The 24,183-nt window shown below is 38.1% G+C and overlaps 1 protein-coding gene across 7 annotated transcripts in view; it reads left to right on the top strand.

Moving 5' to 3' along the window:
- Window positions 1–24,183, top strand: part of LNPEP (leucyl and cystinyl aminopeptidase) — an 81,870-nt gene that overhangs the window by 45,514 nt on the left and 12,173 nt on the right. For all 7 annotated transcript variants that reach the window (XM_074813227.1, XM_074813226.1, XM_074813231.1 and 4 more), the window contains 8 exons: window positions 1,393–1,531; window positions 7,207–7,338; window positions 9,847–9,967; window positions 10,648–10,802; window positions 11,124–11,237; window positions 13,284–13,415; window positions 17,306–17,437; window positions 22,024–22,184. In XM_074813227.1, coding sequence (XP_074669328.1) covers window positions 1,393–1,531; window positions 7,207–7,338; window positions 9,847–9,967; window positions 10,648–10,802; window positions 11,124–11,237; window positions 13,284–13,415; window positions 17,306–17,437; window positions 22,024–22,184 — 1,086 coding nt within the window. The remainder of the gene's footprint in view (window positions 1–1,392; window positions 1,532–7,206; window positions 7,339–9,846; window positions 9,968–10,647; window positions 10,803–11,123; window positions 11,238–13,283; window positions 13,416–17,305; window positions 17,438–22,023; window positions 22,185–24,183) is intronic.

Here is a 24,183-nt window from a genome sequence, read left to right on the forward strand (position 1 = left end):
CATGCTTTAACCTGTGTACTTTCCAGCAAATCCTTTTCAGGTAACTCTTTGCTGATACCATCATTTCCATTGCCTTGCTTGCCTGTTCTATTTCCAGGGGCTTTGTCTCTGTATACTTAATGTCAGTGGTTTTACAAATGCAGGTTGCTTTGACAGCCTCTGTTGTTATTGCATTTTCTGTATAAAACTGAAGCTATCAAGCTGCTTTTGCAAGAAAATGTCTTCTAGTTTAGTTTAATTTTCTTTTGAAGATTTTTCATATTGCCACAAAGACATTAAAATTATCAAATGGCAAAATAACTCACTGTTGCCAGATGCAAATGAAAAAAAAAAAAAAGCTTGGACCTTATATTTTTATGCAGAATAGTTCTTTATTATTCTTCTTCTGTAAAATCTTGGGGTGAAGGAAAAAAAGAGAAGAAAGTTACTGCACCAACTTCTAGATTATTGGTGAAGGGGAGGAGAAGCATTAGAAGTTGAAAGTAGGCATGGAGATTAATCTTATGAATTGTCAGCAGTGTGTCTCCTCAGAAAAGTTGTAGGTCCAAAAATGTTGGAGTCATGGTGCAGAAGAAAAGAAAAACGCCCAAAACTTGTGGGTAGCTTGGCAGTAGGTTTAAAAAACCAACAACAACAACAACAACGACCACAAAGTGATGTGAACCACAGTTGTCTCCACTGTTTAGCTCCAGTAAATACAAGACTTAAATTCGCAAACTTCTTGTTGCGCTCCCAGGATTGTCTTGCAGGAGCACAATACATAGTATCAAAATACTGGAGAAGGAACATAGACTTCTGAGAAGTTCTTTTGTAATATGACTACTAGCTGTTGGATTAGAGACAAGACAGTGTCTCTAATCTAGTGGCAAGACATGAATTTACATGGATTCCATCTGCTTGACAGCAAAGGGAGCAGGCACACAGTTAGATGAACTTTGAGAACATCTGCAGAAGGGGGCATGACAATTATACGAAAGAGCTTCCTTGTAGTCCCATCTGCTGCTGAGGATTCAAGACTCTCATTTAGAGGGCATGCTCACTGTTTTAATTTTTCAATCTATTTTTTGTTCCCTCTCACTGGAAGATGGCTGGCTTATTATTTTGGTGACTGTTCTCTAATTGCGTTATTCCAGGTGTGTACTTCTTTGTTAAGAAAGCAAAAAACAGCCAAGCAGATTAGTCCTCAAATAAATACATTTGGGTGGGGTTAAAACAAACTGTTGTTAATGAAACATTTATTCTGACTGAACAAACCCTGTCATTTACTATTCAGAAAGCTACTCCCATAACAAGCTGTTACAAAGTTTGGGGAAATGTCTGTTCTATTGTAATTAAACTGACATTTATCCTTTTCATAATTCTTAATTTGCTCTTCTCTACTCTTCCCATTAGGTGGTTTGCAGCAACTCAGTTTGAACCTCTGGCAGCAAGGTCTGCTTTTCCATGCTTTGATGAACCAGCATTTAAAGCTACTTTTTTAATCAAGATCAAAAGAGATGAGAAACTTTTAACTCTGTCAAATATGCCAAAGGTACCTGCTTTTGTAGAGGAATTTTAGTAGAGCTGCTGCCTAGGTAATCTGTTTAAGTGCTTTGCATTGTGGTTTTGTTGCATTAACATCCAGGGGAGTGACTTGAGCAGATAAGCTATAAACTGTATGACTTTATAGTAAAACAACCATCTTTTCCTCAAAGACTTAAACTAAGTAACTTCACAGAGAAAACAACTGTTGAATGCACTGTGCAGTGTAGGATGTTACTGTAGGGACAGTTGAATGGCTATGGGAGGGATCCCTGCTGAATTTAAATGAATCATTGTTTTGCAGGAGTTTTGTTGTTAGCTACATCAGTCTCAACAGCCCTTAAGATTCACGTTTGAGTTTTCTGTGTTTGCTGATACTGCACATGTGCAGAATACTGGAATATCTTTATCAGTAGTTTGTGTAACTAACAACAGTCTCTGTGAAAGAGATGCCTGATCTTTTGAGCCTAAATGAGGGGAAGTAGGGTGTGAATGCAGAGTCAACCCCAAGATATGAATGAGGGATCTGAAGTTCATTCAGCTAGATCTTCTCAGGCAAAATCTTGTAAGAGCATATCTGAATTTTATAGTGATACTTTATGTCATTCAGCCTTTGGAGAAACCTTGATAGAAGCTTAATTCATTTAGACAGAGCAGCAAGACTAACTTATTACTTAGTTTGTGTCTGAACTAGGTAATAAGTTCAGACTTATCAGGTGAACATTGCCACCATTTATTACCCAACAAAAGCTCATTAATATTGGCATTGATCTAGCCAGTAATGAAAAAAATTACACCCTTGGTGTTGGTGGGACACACAGGTACACTGTGCAGTTTGGGTTCCAGAAGGTTGTCAAGAGCTCAGGTGCTGGAGTAGCTGCCATGTTTTTGCAGACCAAGCTAATAACTGCAACCTTGTGAAATAATATCTTTTTCACAGTGCATGAATGTTTATATTCCTGAATTTGTGGTGATTCTTAACCATTACTTTAACAGGATTGCAGCACTTTAGTTTATGTCCAGGCCTAAGAGCCCTTCATTTGCTGCTTTTTTCTTCACTGAAAGAAGAAACAGATTCTGCTGTACAACTCTCCTCTTTTCTGTGAACAAGAAAGGGTCCTCGTTTGCTTTCCTCTGTTAGGGATTGGACAAGTGGCTAAGCTTCCATAGTTCTTCATGTACAAAAAGTAAACTATGGTTTGCCATTGCTGCATGTGTGCATCAGACATTGCTGAGCTAATTGCCCATAGTTGCTAAAAGTCTATCTTGTTCTTCAGTGTACCTTCCACAGATGATGAGTACTCTGAAAGACCAAGAGTATTTTTGTTTTCAGCTCTTCTGCTGCACCACACTACCATAGAATGTTTACTGCCACCCTAATCCTGGTATATGATGACATCATTATAAAGAAGATGAGAGCATATTCAGTGACATTTTCACCTCTATTAGTTAAGACAGAATTATCTGGTATGTGTCTGGCATCTATTGCCTTGGTTGCCAGTTTGACTGATAATGTTTGGCAGGTGGAGTGCAGTCAAAATAACCATCAGCTCTTCTTCACTGTCATTTGTGGTTGGCTATCAAAGGAGAATGGTTGGTGACAATTCAAGAGCAAGAAGGGTGTTTCCTGAGGTTCCTAGTTTCTACTATTTCGGTAACAATTACCTGCCTACAGTCCTTTGGTATGTCTGCTAATGCCCATTGTGGTAACTGACTTCTCCAGAAGAATAAATAAGAGCCCTCACAGTAGCAAGCAGGCATATCTACTTTGTTTTTTTCCCCACCATATGTGGTTGTGCAGCACCTCCAAGCTGCCTTCTTCAGTAAGTGCTTTGCTGAATCATTTAATCTAATCCCTCCATCACTTTCCTTACTTTCTTCTGTGATTTCACTCAGATTTTATATCTTTTGTGCAAGGTATTTGTGCAACTTTACATGGACAGGAACAAGTCATCTGGAAAACTGCTGCATGTGTTTGTGGCATTGGGCAAGACTGAGATTTCAGATTGTGTCTTCCTGCAAACTGTGCAAGTGGGTCACTTGATGCAGTGAACAGTGAGTGTCAGGAGATATGAGCAGGCTTTTCAGCCTTCCTGAGAGAATCTGCAGAGAAGTTACTTAGAGCTCAAGCTCTGTGTTGACAAGAATTATGACTTATCTGGTCTGACCAACATGCCTTAAACATCAACTCTGTGTGTTTAGTGTGTTTTTGTTGCCAGAGAATCTTCCTCTAGTCTGGAAATGGCTGACTCTCACACCTCAGGACAATGTGAATTAAATCTGGAAAAGACAGATTGTTACTTGCCTTAGTCTTGCATCCTCCCATAACTTCTGCCTTGCATTGACAGTCCTGCAAAGCCTGTGCCTGTGGGGTTCTGTGCTTAGGAAGGAGCTGCTCCCCATCCCATCTGTCCCTGCTCAACTCTGAGTGCTGTTACAAAGCGTGCGGCAGCTCTTTTGGTGATGTCTGTGGATACTAATGTTGTGTACTTGACATGTATGCACAAGGAGGAATCATCTACACGGAGAAAACATGCTGATGAGCTGCCTTTAGTAAAGTCATCAGTACTGCATCTCGTTTCTTCCTCCAGGATGCATTTACATTTAAGTTTCTAGCCTTTCTTGCTGCAGAGTAACGTTCATTACATTGCTCATTTTTCAGGGAGATAGGAAGCCATTTGAAAAATGAACATTTGGGAGATGTGACCTTGTACACATTCTACTTGCAGTGAAAAATGCATTGGTATTGCACATTTGTATGATCTTAAACATGTATTTTCCCTATTGGTCACAATTAGATACATACTGTTTGGCTGTTTCTGCGCTGCATAGAAAAGGTGTCTTTTTTCCTATCCATCTTTCTCTACATAGCATTGTTCTTCCCATGACTTGTGCCACTCCTGCATGATTAATTCCCTTTTAAATTACATGATGCCTCTCTTGCATATCTTTTTGGTGTTTTGATTTCCCCTACTGTTTGTCATATCGCTTGAATTACCTTCAGATTTATTTCTTCCTATTCTGCCTTGCATACTACATGTCCTCTGTTCAGCTACCTATATATGCCATAGGCAGAAGGTCCCATGCTTCCTTCAAGATGAGAATTCTCCTTCCTTCCCATCTTGTCAGACTTTTCCATCATCTGGTTCTCTGCTTTTTAACTCACCTTCTCTGTCTTGCTACCTTTGTTCTTGGAGCCTTTTCACTGAACTTCCTGTTTGTCCACTCTTTTTTTCTTTGTAACGTTTACTGAGCTTGTTATAGTGAGAATGTCTCTAAGAGCGTATTAAAAATTTCATCTGCATCTTCTTCTGTTATTTCCATCTCTGTTTTAAAACTTGGCTGTTACATCATCTGTATGATTGCTAAAAATTTGAGAAAGCTTCCACATGTGGAACAAAGATATATTAAAAAAAGACATTAAAAGGAATGAAGTTGTATGTTTAGTGCTGGGGATCAAATGCGAGTTCTTGTGTTAAAAGAGCAGGTCAGGTTTAATTAGAATTTATCAAGAAGATATAAGAACATACAGAGCAAGTAAATTGATAGTTTTGCTGATGGACATTATCTCTAAGATAATTTGTGTTTATACTGCAAACAATATTCTTCTCTTTTGTTTTGTCCCCCAACTTTATGCCCTGATAATTTGATACTGTGTAATTCCTCTTTTGTTATATGACATCCAAACACGCAGTCTGTTAATGGGTTCAGAAGTGATTCCTTTGGGATTTGTAATTTGTCAAGATAACTTGCACATGTGAATTACAATAAAGTCCTTATTTTTGTGACTGTACAAATAAAAAAATTAGACACAGGAGTTTCTGTGAAATAGTATGCTACCTCAACAGCATTTCTTGTATCAGTGAGTCCTCTTGGACTCATTTTTATACGCAAAGCTTCATTTAATTGACATGTTTTTATGATTTATTTCATGTTTTTTGTCCCTGATCTCACAAGTGCTCTAGCACATGCTGAATTCTTACATTTTAGCTTACTTAGCCTGGATTAGATATTCTGTTAGGTAGTGTGGGCTCCCAATGCAGTAAGTACAGGCTAGTGAGTTGATTCTTGTGCACATAAAGAAAGAAATATGAAAATTGAAGAGGATCATGTTGTATAGGAGTATATTGCACTCGTGAGATCATTACTACAATAGGCTCCCTTCTGAAAATAAACACTTAAACAAATCCCTCAGAAAAAAAGTGGCACCGATTCTTCTGTATAACTACAGGTCTTAGAAACAATCTGTGCTGAATGGAGAGACTTTTTAGTTTATCCATGAGAAGATTGAATGTGAACTTCATAATTTTCTGTAAATACCTACATGAGCAAGCGATCTCAGAAGCAGGTCTTCTCAACTAGCATGTACATTGCTAATATGACAATAATAGTAGCTGGCACACATTAAGGCTTGAAAGAAACTGTGTGTGTTTTGGGCTTGTGGTGTTTTCTTTGTTGCTTTGTTTGTTTTGGTTTTTAAATGAGGATAACTGATTTCTGAACCAGTTTATCTACAGCCACAGATTTTCTTAAATAGGGTGTCACCTCTTTATGAAGATGAAGCTGTAGTAAAGGCCAGAAATTTATGAATTTACTGAAGGAATTCAACAATGGCATTCTATTCATATACAGTGGTCAGACTACATTATTATACTGATTTCTATGTTCAGGCTTAAAAATCTATTCCTCTTTAAATCTGACAGTTAAATTTTCAGTGGCAGTTAAATGTTAAATCATTGTTTGGTTTGAAATTATCTTGTCTAAAACTAAGGTTATCATTGTTTTTTAAATGTTTGTAGTTTCTAGAAACAAACTTATTTATGAAGTTTCAGAAGGCACATGAACTGTCATCGCTGTCTCCAGACCTTTACTAGTCTGCACTACAGTGATTTTCAACATTTCGCTTTATTCTTCATGTAATTTATGTATGTGAAGAACTATACAAAAAAGTACTTCTAGGCATAGAGCATGCCTTTCCAGGACAAATATTAAAGAAAAACTGCACTGAAAGTAATTTAAGAGACACCATGGTATCTTACTTCAGAAGACTGAGCAGACAGTTTTGACAGTGTATAAGATGGGCATGGTTTTACTTTGAACTAACTGAAACCTTAAGTTTTCTTCACTTTTTAAAACACAGTCTCATTTGATTTGTATGTGTGTGTGTGAGGGGTTTTTTGTTCTGTTGTTTGAAAATAATGAGTATATCCACCTGGTTTTGAAGAGGATTCTGAGAAGAAACAAATGTTTAACACATGTAGTACCAGTGTTCTTTAGTAGGATATGCTGAGCTGTGTCTCAGATGTAGCCTAAAGCTCTCTTGAATTAATGTTAATCTTTATGTTGATTTTGGATTATACTGGGGGTTTAAGTGTGAACTGAATTAGATTGATGGCTTCTCCAACAATGCAGTTGTCTGGTAATGCTGCATAATAAAAGTTTAACAAATAGTTTTTGAGTATATAGGCTTAAATGTTCCATGTCTCCTTAAGTTTTGTTACACCATGAGTAGGTTGTGAGTGTCATCTATCCCACTGAAACATAACCAAAATATAAACATGTTCTGCAAGTTTGCTTGTAAACTTTCCCTAGTGTGCAGTAATTATTTGATTTTAACATCAATTCCTTGCATGTCTTAGTATTCTTTTGTCTGCATTAATAACAGTGTTTTCCTTTCACCTGCAGAAAGCCACTACTCCTGTAACACATGGAATTGTTCAAGATGAGTTTTTTGTGAGTTTGAAGATGAGCACCTACCTAGTAGCCTTTGTTGTTGCAGACTTGAAAAACATCAGTAGGGAAACTAATGGGAGTCTGGTATGTTTGTTCCACTTTAAGTTCTCCTCACCCCTCCCAAGCCAACCAGACAACCAAAACAAAACAAAAAAAATCACCAAACCAACATGCAAACTCTGTCTCTTTTAAATGTATTTATTTTGTTGGTTTTATTATACTCATCACAGTTAGGGAACAAAAGCTTTATGCTATAGGTTGGACTGACTTCAGGGCTTATACCATATTGAGAAGACTTTTACAGCAAGGGACTCAGCATTAAGTCTTGTTAACAGTGGAAATTTACAAAATCTATAATTCCTAAGAGCTTTCAGAGCTGGAAGCTTTAACCTTTCAGCTTTAATGCTTCATTTGTGAGGAATAAATGTCATGCAAACCAGGAGTTGTTCTGATGATGTATAAAAACATTACAGCTCCCAAGACAGTCTGTTGAAATACTATTTCAAGCAGTGCTGCAAATATCTTCTGTATCTGCAAATATAACCTACCATGCCCTGAAGTAAAGCAAATTTGGACTAACTTGAAGTTAGTCTAAATTTAGTCACTTGAATACAATTATTTCATTGTGGGGTTTTTGTTTTTCCAAAGGTTCCAAGAATCAAACAGTTGGTCCTGTTTGATCTTTGTCATTTGCAGGGATATGGCCTGCAGGGTCAGTGCGCATTTCCTACAATGTGTGCAATTAAAGTAACTAAAGAAAAAGCATGTTAATATTAGGACATTCTCCTTAATTGTATTTTAGGAGGTGCAAGAGTTTCATGTGAGCAATGATTTTCATGACTATGCCCCTTTGTGGTGAAATGTCAGAAGTGCCAGTACCTGCCTAGAAAGAGGCAGAGGGAATAGTGGTAGTAACACTGCAGGAGATGCAGCCCTCTTTAATCCAGTGTACCCAAGTAAAGATACTGGTCAATAGGCTTTGATACTGATTTGGACAAGTATTCCTAATTATAGCTGAATAGGAGAGACTGTTAGGTGTAACCTGAAAAGTTAAATCATACTTTTTTTTTTTTTAGTCCTTGTGGCTACTATTCAGACCTGTATTTGAACCTGTGTTCTGTTAAAACCATGTAGCCACTTCTTTACCAGGCAGAAAACTGATCTGTATACTAAATGTTTTGTGTTTGCAAAGAGCCGAAACAACTATCTATGTGGTGTGCTTTGCTTATTGCATAATAGTGAGATTAACTTGTATGGATTGTCAGTACTTCAAAAGTATTTTATGGCAGAGGCCTGTAGGAGAGGAAAAAAAGACTGAGTGATGTATTCTAAGTAAGGAAGGTGGTTCTTAACTGTGCTTCTCCTTCATTCTGACCACCAAGCAAGATCTGGCCAAGCTAGGGAAGTCCAGCAGACCTCCAGAAGACACCAAACACAAGGGATCTAACATTGTATAAAAGTACTTGCCATCTTAAAGGGAGAAAGCATAAGAAGGGTCATACCAAGTAAGGCCAGAGTCTAGCTCATGGGTTGTCTAGTACGCCAAGGGAGGGTTTAAGAAGGAAGCATATAATGATGTTTTCCGTGAAATAGGCTTTCAAAATGCTTCCAGCAGTTTGTGGTTAGGAGATTCAAAGAATTTGAACTAACCAGTTCACGCAGGATAAGTTTGTTGTCCTGAATGTTATAAGCTAGCTTAGAGTTGAAGTAAAGTTACTTTGTGTTCATAATGCAATGACATTTTTCTCAACTCCAGAAGATTCTGGGGGATCTTTATGTTTTGTTTTTGAGCTTAAAATTGGCAGCAAATAATACTTTTCTACTTCCAGGAACACTAGATTAGACCCTTACTGGTATGTGCTTGATTCAAACTCAAAGGGTCACCCTATCCATCTATTTGAAATGTCATTTGTTTACTGATTTGTAGCATAGTTAAGAGGGACTTTTTTTTTTTAAATAGAACAAGAAAATTAATCTCAACATATTTTGTGTTTGTGTGTGAAGGGGTGTCCTAAACTGGATCAACCTGCTCAAAGTTATTTTCTTGATATAGCCACTTCAACATGAGTAGAAGGAGACTGTAACCTCTCAATTTTTATGAATGCTTCTTACATCATGTCTAATGTGGCCCTACCTTAGATAGGGGAATGCATGAACTTTGTGCCAATTATTATTTCTTGAGAGAATTTCTTGCAGATGATACTAGTATTATCATACTGATAGCCTAAACTTACAGATTAATTGAGGTATGCAGGGAGGGTCACTTAATAACTCATGAGGGAGTAGAAAAGGAAATTAATCAATTTCTGTTCATGTCGACCCTTCCTGAACACCTTCCTTAAAGGTGTGAACCTTGAGTTGTTCTTGCATACACATTGTTCAATTGGATAGTCTCTCTGTATTTTGGTTAGTGAATAAGCTCTAGCAAAAAAAATATTTATTGACAGCTTCATAACTAGTGTTTTTAACTTGTGTGTGTACTCTCAAAACCATGTCCTACCTGTTTCAGGAACTTCTGCCAGCTTCTCTTTTACTTCTAAAGCTTTTGTAGTTATACATTTCAAAATGTTTTCCCTTCTCTGTTTGGGCTAGGTATCTATCTATGCCATACCACAGCATCTAAATCAAGTTGGATATGCCTTAAACACAGCAGTGAAACTTCTGGACTTTTATCAAGAATACTTTCTAATAAACTACCCTCTTGAAAAATTAGGTAAGTTCTTTCGAACTTTTTTAAAACAGAAGAAGAAGCCCTAATCATTCTGAGAAATGTGGGAGAACTTTTGTTCTGAAAAGGTGTTCTTAAAAAAAAAAAAATAGCATCAAACATCTGTGAAATAAGGTTGCCCCAAAATTATTTTAAAAATTCATGAAATGTTTGACTGAATACAAGTATTAAGTGATTCCCAAGATAGAAAATTTTTATGATCTTTTGACAATGGATTGCTTATATTTGTAGATAACATCAAAAAAAAAATTCAGTGTACTTTAACATCATGTGCCTTGGTAGGGAGATACACAATTCTCAGTTTGTGAACCATGTTCACCAGTGCAAAATCTGTGGCCATACTTTGCATGTATTGATTTGACTGTAAAAATAATGAAATGCAGTCTTCTAAGACATTACTTTCAGTAGGGGCAGCCACATTTCCTTGTTAATTGTGTGCATGCAAGATCTGTAGGCAGTGTCTGTGCTTTAAGTTGTTTAAGAGTACTGCTAGAGAAACATGGCTATAAATCTGTGGGGTTTCTATGCTTGAGATGTGAGCACATGTCCACACCACAGGATTTAAATAATGAGGTTTTTAGGGGTTATGTAATAGAATAGGTAGACCTGAAATACAGAGTTGCTCTAAGTAGTCGTTTCAAAAGCTTCTTTCAAATCTTTTCCAGATCTGGTAGCAATTCCTGATTTTCAGTCTGGTGCAATGGAAAACTGGGGCTTGATCACCTTCCGAGAAACAGCACTCTTGTTTGACAGTAATACTTCTTCAGTAAGGGATAAAAAGTTAATAACTGCAGTGATTGCACATGAGCTTGCCCATCAGGTACTAGATTGGGGAGGTCATTGTTTAAATGTGGTGGGTTCTTTTTTTAAAAAATAAATGCAATTCTATCCTTAAATTCACCTCTGCCCTCACTGTGACTGGGCTGTACATTGTATCTGTTCAGAATACCTGCAGGTGCATTTTCTCCAGTACAACAGGCGGAGTGCAAACTCTCACTTAGGGAGTCGTTCGTGCAAAAGCACTACCATGGTTTTGACTGAACTTGATTTTGCCATGAGCTAAAGCTGAGGATGGATAGAGCGTTACTGTACTAATTTGATTTTATTTCTGAAAAAGAATGACGTTTTTGGTCTTTCATAGTGGTTTGGCAATCTAGTAACTATGGAATGGTGGAACGATCTCTGGCTGAATGAGGGATTTGCCACTTTCATGGAGTACGTTGCCATGGAGGAAATTTTTCCAGAATTACATTCAGTAAGTACTTTCTGTAACTACACTTTCTGTACCTTCACTAAGATCCATCTTTTAATGCTATCCATAAAGGACTGATACTTATAAACTTATACTGAAATTCGCTTTGGGCACCATTGAGATTATACTATATCTCTTCTGCTTTGGCACTTTAATTATATTGGATGTGGTTTTGGGGGGCTTTGGGGAGGGTACATTGTTTTTGTGGGGTTTTAATTTTTTTTATTTTGGTAGTCTACATGCTGTCTATGTGTTTTGTGTAGGTTAAAGCATTCTGTGCAAAATAGCAGGTATTGAAAAGTGTAAGTGTCTATATATCAAATCATAACTTAAAATTTTTATGCAGGAAGTTCAGGCACGTTGTTGACCAAGTTTGTCTGCCTCTTCTTTTCCTAGTAGATTTAGGAAGCTCCAGAGCTTTAGGTTACTAAATATGCCTAGAGTAACTCCTGTCTTTCCGTCGTTGTGGTGCTTGCTTGTGTCTGGATTAGGGGACCTGGCATCAGAGTATCTTACTGTCCCATCCCATGGATTCTGATAAAATTGAGTCATACTAATAGCACAAAGCACTACTCCCACAAGCCCTTCTGTTTACACATATAGCTGAAGGATAGAATCTTTTTGATATAATAACCTAGCGATCATTTAAAAACTCACTCAAGTACTAAGTGAGCTAACTTTTCAGACTCTGGAAAACATGCAGGATTCAAACTTGATCTTTCCTCTCCAAGGAAGGGATACCAGCTACTGCTGTAATGTGTCCCTGTCACTGAATGCAGGCAGAGACACAAAGATTAGTGGAACTAAATGGAGGGAGCAGTGGAGAGATTAATTTTGTATCTGGTGTAAAGGTGTCTCCTAGGAGAAGAGATACCTGGGTTCTGAAACCAGCTTCCAGGAGTGCTTATGTGATTTGCTTTAGTCACGGGAATAAAAACCTGACATACTGACTGTTTCCTGCTTGCTGGATTGTGTTCTTCTTGGCATTCTGACTGAGTGTGTTTTGAGTTCTTATTTCACCCTTGTTACTGCTTTAAGAAACTTGGGTTACTAACTTGGTTCAGTAGAATTCTTTCTTGGACCTGGATGTTTAAGAAGTTTTTCATTTGGCCTAGCTTGGTTGTTGGGTTTGATTGCCACAGAAAGTATGTTTGTATACCCATTCTGCTTGTTGCTGTGTAGCTGTTCTGCATATGTGGTGAGAGGACACAAAAATAATCTGTTTTCATGAGGACACAACTAACACTTGTATACTTTATTCTGAAAGGTGCTTGACAAGGTGCCTTCACCAACATGTCACTTCACCACTTGGTGGTGCCAAAATGTTTTTTGGTAAAAATAAAAAAAATCACTCAGAACTACATTCAATAAGAATAGCTTTAAAATTTTGAACTTCAAAGGTTATCTTTATTGTATTGTACACAGGTCTTACCTTTTTTTTTTTTTTGGTAACTCTCTACTGCATAGAGGAAACTGTATAGAGAATTGTTTATTCAAGCCTCAATGAAATTAATGAAATGGTCATTCAGCTTCTTTTCAGTGTTTGGGATTGTCTTGTTCTGGTAACAGTGTATTAAATTCAAATATTCTAGAAGAAAAGAAGAGATTTGGTACTAGGATCACTAGATGATGTGGTGTTTACATTCACACAAACATCACTGTAGTGAGTAATTTCCCTAGACTTCATGCTTTAATATTAACGCATACTAAAGAAGTCGTGCTTTTGTTTTCCCTGGTTCCTGTAAATTAACTGAAAGCATTGATGAGCCAAATCTGAAATTTGGCACATACTTGCTTAGAAGGTACGTTTATTTTCTCTAGTGCCAATGATGGTTTTACCTGAGACAGTAGCTTAAGGGTCTGGATAATGTGGCAGGGAAAGAGAAGATTTTACGAATGTTACCCTGACAGTTCTTTTGCTGCCTCCACTGGCAGAAAGGTGAGCAATGGCATGTTTGACCAATGGAAGAGCAAAACAGACAACTTTTACTGTTCTGCTTACCATGCATCTTCTAACTTCTCAGACACTCATAAATATTTCTTTACTAGGATGAAGATCTCCTTAACTTAATTTTCAAGGCTATGATGAAGGATTCTTTGAATTCTTCACATCCAGTCTCTTCTGCTGTTCAGTCTTCAGAGCAAATTGAAGAAATGTTTGATGCACTTTCTTATATCAAGGTAACTTTAAAAATATTTGAAAATATTTGGAAAGTGATATATTAGCTATTGAAAACATGAATGTGGAATCATGAGTAAGTAGGCATGTACTGACAATTGTTTGGTGGTAATTTACACCTAGCACAAACAACGCAGATCTCTCAATGCTGTCTCTGAGTGTCTACATAGCTTTTAATTAGGAAAAAATTATGTATGTGTATTTGTGTCCTTACTTAATATCCTTCTGCTTGGCGCATGCTTCAGCACAAATGAAATACTCATGAAGATATACAGGGGACCCAGTAGGTGAAATAAAATGTTTAGTTAGACATACAATCTTTTTCTGATAGCAGATTGTAACAAGTACGTAAGAAAAGATTAACAACAAGGCACTTACTGAAGCAATCACTCCTTTCTATTCTCCTTCTGCTTTTAAAAAACAGTATTTTAGAGACTTCCTGAGATGGAGCCGTGCATCTAGGATGTAAAATTATTTCACTGCATATCCTGGTTGTCTGCAAGTTGATTATTTCTCATATCTAGTGAGGGTTGTGTGTGAAGTTTATGTTTTAAAAAGTGCACAGTGCCTCACTTGAAAATGCTTGAGAGAGCAAATATCTGTATTTGCCTAATTTTTACTCACATTGTCTCAGGTTTTAAATACTGTGTCCATGATTTTGGTAGTATTAAAAGAAAGCCTTTTATATCTTGTTGTGGTCTGAGCCCAGAGGGCAACTGAACGCCACAAAGATGCTCACTCATTTCTTCCCCCTCAGGGATGGGGAGGAGAAAATACAACTTGAGAATCTGGGAATCTGACTTGGGAGATAAGGACAGAGAGGGATGACTCACCGATTATGGTCACTGGAAAAAGACAGACAATTTAGGGGAAGAAAACATAATTTAATTTAAACACAACAACTTAATTTTACAATCAAACAGAGTAGGACAGTGAGAAATAGAACCACATTTTAAAAACACCTTCTTCCCACCCCTCCCTTCTTTCCAGGCTCAGCTTTGCTTCCAATTCTCTCTACCTCCTCTCCTCCAGCAGTGCAGGGGGGCAGGGAATGGGGGTTGCAGTCAGTTCACCACCCATTGTCTCTGCTGCTTCTTCCTCCTCAGGGGGAGGACTCCTCACACTCTTCCTCTACTCCACTGTGGGGTCCCTCTCATGTGAGACAAGTTCCATGAACTTTCTCTGACATGAGTCCTTCCCATGGGCTGCAGCTCTTCATGAACTGCTCTGGCATGGGTCCCTCCCACAGGTCACCATCCTCCCAGAGATGAACTGCAACAGCAGGGGCTTCCCTCAGAGTCCCAGCCTTCTTCAGGCTCAGGTACCTGCTCTGACATGGGGTCCTCCACAGGCTGCAGGTGGACATCTGCTCCACTGTGGACCTCCATGGGCTGCAGGGGGACAGCCTGTCCTCTCACCACAGGCTTCAGGGGATTCTCTGCTCTGGTGCACCACCCCCCCCTCCTCCTCCTCCTTTCTTCAGTTGACTTTGGTGTTTGCATACATGTCCTCCTCACAACTCCAACTCCTTCTCTTAAGTTCCCCCTCTTAAATATGTTACCACAGAGGCACATCCATCGTCGCTAATTGGCTCAGCCTTGGCCAGAGGCGCATCCGACTTGAAGCTGGGGAACTTTGAGAAGCTTCTCACAGGGGCCACCACTGTAGCCCCTTCACCCGCTACCAAAACCCCTGCCAAACACAAACTCAACACGTATCTTTTGTATTAGCTGTAATTTTTTCCTCTCACTATCTTTGTATGCTTGTACTTCCATCTAATAAGAAACCATGAGGACAGCTAGTGCTTACTGGAAAATAGTCAAATACTATATCTTCCTCTGCTCAGTGGAATACAGTTCCCACAGCTGTCTTGGTTTGTCTCGTCTGATTTCTTTTTTGCAAGTCTCAGTGGGTTAACACATTTTGTCTGGCATCCTTGAGTAGTCTGAGATGCCAAATGGACCTACAATAGTGATGTGCTTCTCTTTATTTTGGTCTCTGTTTCCTTAACTACAAGAACAAAGATGTGTGATTTTCAGCTTCCCTTGGTTGTGAAATGGATTTGATTTCTCTCCCTAATCTGTATATCAAAAGGCATGGCTGTTGTTTCATGTTTCAGAGTTGCTGTCTCAAGTAATTCCCTTTTTGGTGAGTTTCTGGAAGCTATGCACCATGTACAATCATGTGTGTAACCAACTAACATCAGAGATAACGATTCTGTCACTCTTTGCCCTATCAAAACTCCCCTATATAGTTTTAATGGAAATATTCCATAAGTGATTGGGCTGGACTTTCAGTCAATTAGTAAAGCATTATATCTGGAGAACTACTTTACTGCTACTGATGAGTATGTGCACCTTCTGAATAGAAATGTAGCAATCTACACCTCTGAGTTTAGGAGCTAACCAGAAGAACTTTTGCCCTAGCATTGTCAGAAACGGGTTTCTCATGGCTGCTTTCTATGTTTCAGAGGCCTTAATTGGATAGCTCTTCATTCATGCATGCCATCTTTGTATTCCACTACTCCTAGCCCTATATCTTAGCTAGCGCTTTTGGCAATTTGGGTGGGAAGACACTTTTGCAACATGGTCCCAAATCAGCTAAGGGTGGTCTGTTATTGAATTGTAAAACTTGCTTTGTTTTACTATACTACCAACTGACATAGATTAGTAGGTGGCCTCTACATTTTATTGTCTGGAATAGAAATTATTGTACAAAATTTTTTTTAACCTTGTTGTTTTGCAGACTATCAGTAAACCTGACACTCAGGGGTGTGACAACAATCCACCTGCAACAACAGAGTGTTTGGGAGGAGATGACAGTGTGTAAAACAAAGTAATAGAGATATAGGTCAAGTATGGATGCATGCAAGAAAGGAAATTATAACCATATTATAAAAAACTATAGTAAGGGGTATTCATTGCAGTTTCATGAATAATTAGAATAACCAGGCAGCCTTCAGTTTCAGGCAAGATGTTAGTTAAATTCCAAAACTTGAATTTGGAATGTGCAAGAACCATACATGCTTTCATTAAAATCTTCCTTTTAATTTTTTCTCGATTCTTTCTCAGAAATAATACCAAAAATATAAAGTGCATCTTTACAGTCTTCATGATCTATGGCTGCTCATCCACATTCAGTTGTACAGTGTGCAAGTCCTCAGGCAATTTATTCATTAGTGGCTGTGACATAGAAGCATTTCTATGGAAAGAAAACGACTTTCAGCTATGGTTGAAAAAAGCAGAAACCACCTTTCTGTCTGCACATTTGTGGCCACTTTGATACTAAAACAACTCAGTTACTACTTTTTTTTAACAAAACATAGCTGTATTTAAACACTGTCAAAATGCATTTGTCCTTCTACACTCAATTCCAGGCTACTAAGTGTATGTCATATTTCTCCTGTATTTTTAGATTTTTGATATAACTGGTAATCATATGACTGTTAAACACTGTCTCACAAGTGCAGTTCTGTACCATGCAGAAGAGTATCACTAATGAAATATGGCAGCCAGCAGAGACTTACCAGTAAGAAGGCAATATTTTTGAGATTATGTTAATTGGAAAAAATGTTAAGCTTTATTAGCCTGTTTTGTAATTGTATTTTGAGCCTTTGAAATACTAAAAAATATTTTTTTTCCAAAGCAGCTGGTAAAAAATTTCAAGCTGTAATAGCTTTTTTTTGTAACTATATTTGAAGTTTATGAAATACTAAAAAAATATTTTTCCAAGGCAAGTAACTTAAAGGTAATTATTCAAATTATATCATTTGGGATAAAATCTGACAGCTTCTGAGTTATTCTTGTACTGTGAAAGAGCTATAATATGCATATGCTTCATCAAGTTCTATAACTTTTATTTCCCATTTCTTTTCTTTTTTTTCTCCCTAAAGGGGGCTTCACTTCTTTTGATGCTGAAGCACTATCTCACTAAGGACGTTTTCCAAGCTGGCATTGAGGTATACTTGCATAATCATAACTATGGATCTGCCCAGAGTGATGACTTGTGGGACAGCATGAATGAGGTATCCATTTTTGATACGCTGTTCTTGTTTTTTCACTTCTCTAAGTGTATTGTAAATTTTTATTTATTTCCTTGTCTATGAACAAAATAAGATAATAGACTGCAGGTGAAGAGTTCTTGCTTATCATAGTACAAAGTTCTGTCATATGGATATGGAGATTCCTGTAGCTTCTAGGACTCCATTGAGTATCATCCCAAAAAAGCACTGGAGGTGGGTGTGCACTACCATGCATATCCACATGTGTGGACATGTCAGTATGTACATATCCTCTCTAGAGTTGCATTGTTAGTGTGTTAAGACCGGAATAAAAATAGTCATATTAAATGCAGGACAAAATGTTACTTTCAAGGAATAGCTGTAGACCTCTGTAGAGGTCTTGGGATACTCTCTACCTGTGCAACTTGTTTCACTGATGGCTTCTGTTTCAGCAAATGGTGCTGGAATTGTAGGAAAATAAATTTTAGGGGACAATTTAGTTCAGCAGCTCTCAAATTGTAAGGCAGGCGTAAGGCTGTGTCTGATTGGGTGTGGGGGGAGAGAGTGAGGGCATGAGAAAGCAGGGACACAGGCAGGAGAGAGCAAGGGTGAGAGTCAGCAGACATGTGGGAGCTGGAGAGGGCAGGGGTGAGAGGGTGCATGTGAAGGAGTGGGGAGAGCAGAAGGGAGAGAGAGAGCAAGAAAGGATGAGGGTAGAAGAGTACAAGGGAGAGAGCAAATGAGGGGGAGAGAGTGAGAGGGAGAGTGCAAAGGGGGGAGTGTGCAAGAGGGAGAGAGTATGTGTGAGACAGTGAGAGTGCAAGATTGAGAGTGATCCCAACAAGAAAGAGCTGCTGAGTATCCTCAGGGAGTGTCAAGGTAGTTGTATAAGGGAAGGGAACAGATTTCCCTGTGAGTGTGTGCACTGCATAGTATGTATTAAAGTATCTGACATACATGTGAGGTTCCCTCAGAGAAGCTGAGTGCTAGACAGGGTACTAACTTAATGTTTAGTTTTGGTTCTTGGCACCTACCTTATGAAATTTGAACTTCTGCAGAACTGGAGCCACTGTTAGTTATTGTCAGCTGTCACAGGTGGCTGTAAATTTATGTGTTTAGTCACATACAGTCACTAGTTTGCCAGCTAGTGATGGATTATTACTAATATCAGACTGTGACTCTCTTATGACAGAGAACTCTTCTGGTTTGTATAATGATTTTTATAGTGCAAACTAGACTTTCCTCTTCTCAACCTCTGCAAAATGGAGCCTCCTGACCAACCATCTTCAGTCATGCACACGTAGAGAACATACCACACAGAGATGTTAGTACCACATAAAGTGGCTAGCAAGACCACACAGATGCCTCACATTTAATTAATGTGAGGGTTGTACTGTTGCTAGATGCAGAGTTTAACTGTTACTAGAGCATGGGACAAGAGTTGTTCTCAAAACTAGGTTATTTGCTTAGTCTGTCTCCCTAGCTCAGAAAATAACTTTTTTTTTATTTCATTATAAACCTACTGTTTGACCATGGGGAAGGTTTGGCTTTTTTGCAGACTTAGCAAGCCTCTTTCTCCAGTCTCTTGGAACCTCAGTCATCATCTTTTAAGAGTCAAAAGTAATTGTTACCGACTCTGGGATTGCTTCACCCACCTTTATTAGTATTGTTAAGTGAATTGCATCCAACCAACCTAGTAACATCTAATGTTAGAACTCAGTGTGTATTTCCTGTTTTAATGAGAAACAACCCTTTGTATTTGGTGCTAATTTAATAGTTACCAAATTCCCACTGACACCAGGTATTTAACAGCATTATCTGCTAGAAGTTGCCCTTCTGTGTGGAGGAGCTCACCAACTGATTCTTTAGATATTTTCTGATGCTGCTTACAGTGTTTGCCTTTTCCTCTGTGTCCATTTCTGACTGCACCTCATTTTGTGCCTGAGTCTTTGATTTGTTTTGTGAGGTTTTTTTCCATGTAAGTGTTAATGCTTAAATGCTAAATGTTAATGAAAACACAGTTTTGTGTTTTCACTTTTGTATACTTTCGTATTCCCTTTTTCCAAAGACTCTTGGTTTAACTGGACTGGTCTGGTATTGCAATGAGTTAGTTTACATCTGGGCTTTTATTATTTTGCTCCCCTGGGAAGGTACATTTTCTGAACTACCTTCTTTCCATTGATTTTCACCTATTGCCTCTCTCAATTTACTGAAATATAGGTACTGTCCCTGTGTCCATTTTCCTTTGTTTTGGTATTCTTTCTGTCTTAATATTTTTCTTTTTGTATCTTGAATGCTTAGTTTCACTTGCTTTCTGATGGGCTTTCACCTTCAGATTCTCAGCCAGACTCTGTTGATTAACAGTCAAATCTAGACAGGCTGCATCTCTGATTACTTGCTCTGCCCTTGGTATCAAAAGTTCATCCATTCTAGGAACCTGATGGAAAGTCTTTGCTCAATAATATTTTCCCCCAATAGGTGTCTGAATAATTAAAACCTTATGAACTAGATGGATGTGAGTAGCTCACACAAAATATTGTGTACCTATCTGATCTTTGAACTGACTGATACCATTATTAGTACCCTTGGACTCTAGCCAGTGCCCAGATCTGCTAATTCTTTCTAAGTTTTATCTTCATAATACAAGAGGCCATATCTGTGTCTGAACTTGTTGATTCTTCTCCATTTTAGATGTGAACTATTGTCTCCCTTATGACAATTAAACCATTAGTATTATTATGTAGTGAGATCTTTGTTACTGTTTTTGGTGGTTTCCTATATTTACGGTAATAATAAAACCAAATCTATGATATTCAGCACACAGATTGGCTCCTTTCCTTTTATTCCCATTAATTATGCCTAGGCTGAATGTGTTTGAAAATTCCAGCTGCAGAAGTGGCTTTTTCTTTGATCATAAACTTTTCTGTCCACACAGCAAAATGCACAATCATTTCTTAAGTCTTAACTTTCTCTGTGGAAATTGACAATCATAGTTGGAGTGAAGATGAGAAAATTGCACATGAATTAAAAGAAAAACCTGTAACACAGTGAGCAAATTTTTTGTATACCTTACATAGAAGGAAGAAGGTTGAATTAATTTTCATGCATTGCTTTCATTGGAGCTGTTCGAAGAAGATACGTCAATAAAATCAATTAAAGTCAATAAAAGTTTTGCTAGGATGAAATAATAAACTTATAATTTCTAACAAATTGGTTTAATTTCAGATGATTGCGAAGGGTTCTATTTTGGAATAGAATTATTTCAGTGGATCAAATTTCAAATTTATAGGTGGCTCACAATGTTAACACAGAAAGACTTGAGATGTGAAACAGGCAAGTTGTCAAGGTGCAAGTACTAGACTTAATTAGTTTCCGGATCTCTTAATATTCCTCTCATCTTGGGTTTGGCGTTTTCTAGTTGGTTTTTTTTTTCTTTGGCTGGGTAGCAATGACCGTATAAATTTCTGGTGGTTTCAAAGTGGAAAAGAAGGAAAGGAAAAGATAACGGCAAAAGAAAGTGAGAGCATGCATTCAGCACATCTTGGGCAATTTATGAAGGGATTGCATAATGTAACATTGTAGTAGCAATGATAGCTTGTGATAACAAGATGGAGGAAGAGATTTAGCCAAGTGTGGGGTTTGGAAGTATGTAAAAAGTATATTTTTTCATGTAGACTTCACATTCTATAAATTTTAAGCTTTTGATAGGGAATTGCTTCCCTGGAATTGAAACCCCTATTTAAATTTTGTGGTTGTTCTCTACATAAATAATACAGTATTTTCCCATGAGTGTAAACTGTACATGTTATTGTGGGCTTGAACAGACAACAATGGGCAGTAAGAAGTTGATGAGATAAACTAGTGAAAGACCCAGTATAGGTTAGTAAAAGTTAAATGTAACTTGAATAATGACATTTTAATTTCCTTATGTTCCTGATAGCTCAACCTAAAACATATTTTCATAACTTAGGGGGCATATTGTCTTTTTCATGTTGGATGATCATCTCTGCTAATAAAGAGGCTGTGATATGTAGACATTATAAAGTACTTGTCCCTCAGTGGGGATGTTGTAGTACAAAAATTCCTGAAAGATTAGAAGAGGTTGGAGGTTAAGCTGTGCAAAGGCTGGTAAGTGGGAGGGAAAAAAAAAAAAAAAAGATATGTTGTTTTTTATTTGCGTTGTACAAACACTGTCATTTTAATTCAATTTCCAATATTCATTTCAGAATTAGAAGAAGATCTTTAACCTGAAACACCCACATAATATCAGAATACCAAGAAGGAGAGAGAAACACTAAGGGGGAGCTTGGGAGCTTCCTATAACTTTCTTTTCTGTAACATTGCCTTCTCCACTTTCATGACATACCAGTTCAACCTACCTGATATTTCCAATTTGTCTTTCCACTGTTCGGCTAGGATTCCCTCTACTTAAGAAAATAAAAACCACTTGCTCCACTAAATTGTTGCTTACAAAATTTACAAGCTCAGTGTCAAAGTAATTGTTTACATATGCAGAGTCATGCCACTACTTACTTGGCAAGTTAAGGAGGAAGGTTTAAAAATGTTCTCCATTTGCTGTTTTCTTGTTATGTTATGATTGTATTTTGCAGATTACCAATGGAACACTAGATGTAAAAAAGCTGATGAAAACTTGGATTCTGCATAAAGGATTTCCTTTAGTCACTGTTGTTCGAAAGAGAAATGTTATTTCTATACAACAAGAGAAATTTATGTATCACATGGAACCAGAAAATTGGACATCAGATACAAGGTTATTACCTTCTTAATACCTTTTATCCATTAAAATCTACCTGCAGATATCTTTTTTGTATCTTGTACATTTTTCTTACTTGTATTCAGGGGTTTTTAGTATTTTCTTTGAAGGCAGGTAGTAATACAGAATTTGGCACAGAAATTCATACATCTAGTATCTGCCTGAAGATCGCTGTCTATTTCCACCCAAACAACTGGTAAAAATCTGTAGCATCCTTTGTAAGCTGAGTTTCTTATTTGCATCCTTTCCTGAAACTTTTAAGCTTGAGATGATAAGTTGTGGTAAAGAGCAGAATGAATTCTTAAGGCTTTTTAATAACAAAAGGCAGATCTTACAGGTGAAGTTTTCTTTTAATTTCAGAAAGTTTTGTGTGGTTAATGAGAAGCTGAAGAAAGACAGGTTGCAGAAGTTTGCAGAACTTACAGAGCATATATCTGACTTTAGAGCCTCTGCTCCTTCCTGCCAAAATTCATTGTATATCTTGGGCTTTGTCAGAAGAAGGTAGAAATGCTAGAATCAAAGTTTACTTGGCTTAGAAATTTTAAGATGGCACTAATGCATGACACCAAATGGCGGAATATATCAGAGAGGAAGTATATACAAAAATGTTGAAGAAGCAAAGATGTGGCAGTTGATAACTGTAAAGATGAATGTACTGTAAATGTTTTATGTGATGAAGCTTAGTGTATTTTGTATCAAAACAAAATATATAAGCTTTAATCATTTTGAGATTTTGTTGGTTTTAATCAGTTGTTTGAAGTCTTAACAGGAACTGAGTCCTTTGCATCATCTTGTAGAGTCAGGCATGTGAAAGGAATTTGTCTCTTGGAATGTTGGAAGTTACAGGGCTTTGTTTTATTTTTGTTATGTGGAGAGAGGAAAGCAATGCGTGGTTGAAAGGTAAGGGAAGAAAAGAAGGATTGTTAGGCTTAATTATTCTTCTGTTTCTAGTTGATGTCAATTTGGGGAGTGCAGGAAAAGCTTTTGAAGAAGAGCGCTCTGTGTGAGTCATACACAGAAGGGGTCCCTGTCAAAATTGGAATGCATATGTAAAACTTGTTTCATCTCACTTGAAGTTCTGTTTTCTCTAGTCAAGTCCTTATCATCGTTAATGAGCCACCTTAGCATTTATTCTTCCAGCTTGCAGTTCACTTGAGACAGTTTTTGTAGTATGCAATCAATTATGGTTTCTATTATCACGTGTTGTGGTTTGATCCCAAAAGGCAACTGAGCACCATGCAGCCACTCACTCACCCCTTCTCCCTCAGGAAGGGGGAGGAAAAAAGCAAAAGGTTTGGGAATCAAGATGAGGACAAGGAGGGATTACTTACCTGTGATGGTCATGGGCAAAAGACAGACTCCTTAGGGGAATAAAAAAAGAACATCAATTTAATTCAGACACTAACAACACCACCACTTAACAGACAGAGTAGGACAGTGAGAAACATTACCACATCTTAAAAACACCTTCCACCACCCCTCCCTTCTTCCCAGGCTCAGCTTTGCTCCTGATTTCTTGACCTCCTCCCACCTTGAGGTGCGGGGGGCAGGGAATGGGGGGGTGTGGTCAGTCCTGTACTTCTTCCTCCTCAGGGGGAGGACTCCTCGCATTCTTCCCCTCCTCCAGCGTGGTGTCACTCTCATGGGAGACAGTCCTCCATGAACTTTCTCCGACATGAGTCCTTCCCACGGGCTGCAACTCTTCCTGACCTGCTCCAGTGTGGATACTTCCTGCATGTTGCAGTCCTCCCAGGGCCAAGCTACAATAGCAGATGCTTCTTCCCACAGAGTCACGGCCTTCTTTGGGCACAGTCACCTGCTCTGGAGTGGAGTCCTTCATGGGCTACAGGTTGACATCTGCTCCACCGGTGACCTCACCACGGGCTGGGGGGAGTCTCTGCACTGGTGCACCTTCCCCGCCTTACTCCTCCTTTCTTTCACTGATCTCAGTGTTCACATAGATGTTCTCCTCGCAACTCCTTTTCATAACTCCAAC

This window comes from Strix aluco, chromosome Z, assembly GCF_031877795.1.
Source record: "Strix aluco isolate bStrAlu1 chromosome Z, bStrAlu1.hap1, whole genome shotgun sequence".
In the NCBI taxonomy this organism is placed as follows: Eukaryota; Metazoa; Chordata; class Aves; order Strigiformes; family Strigidae; genus Strix; species Strix aluco.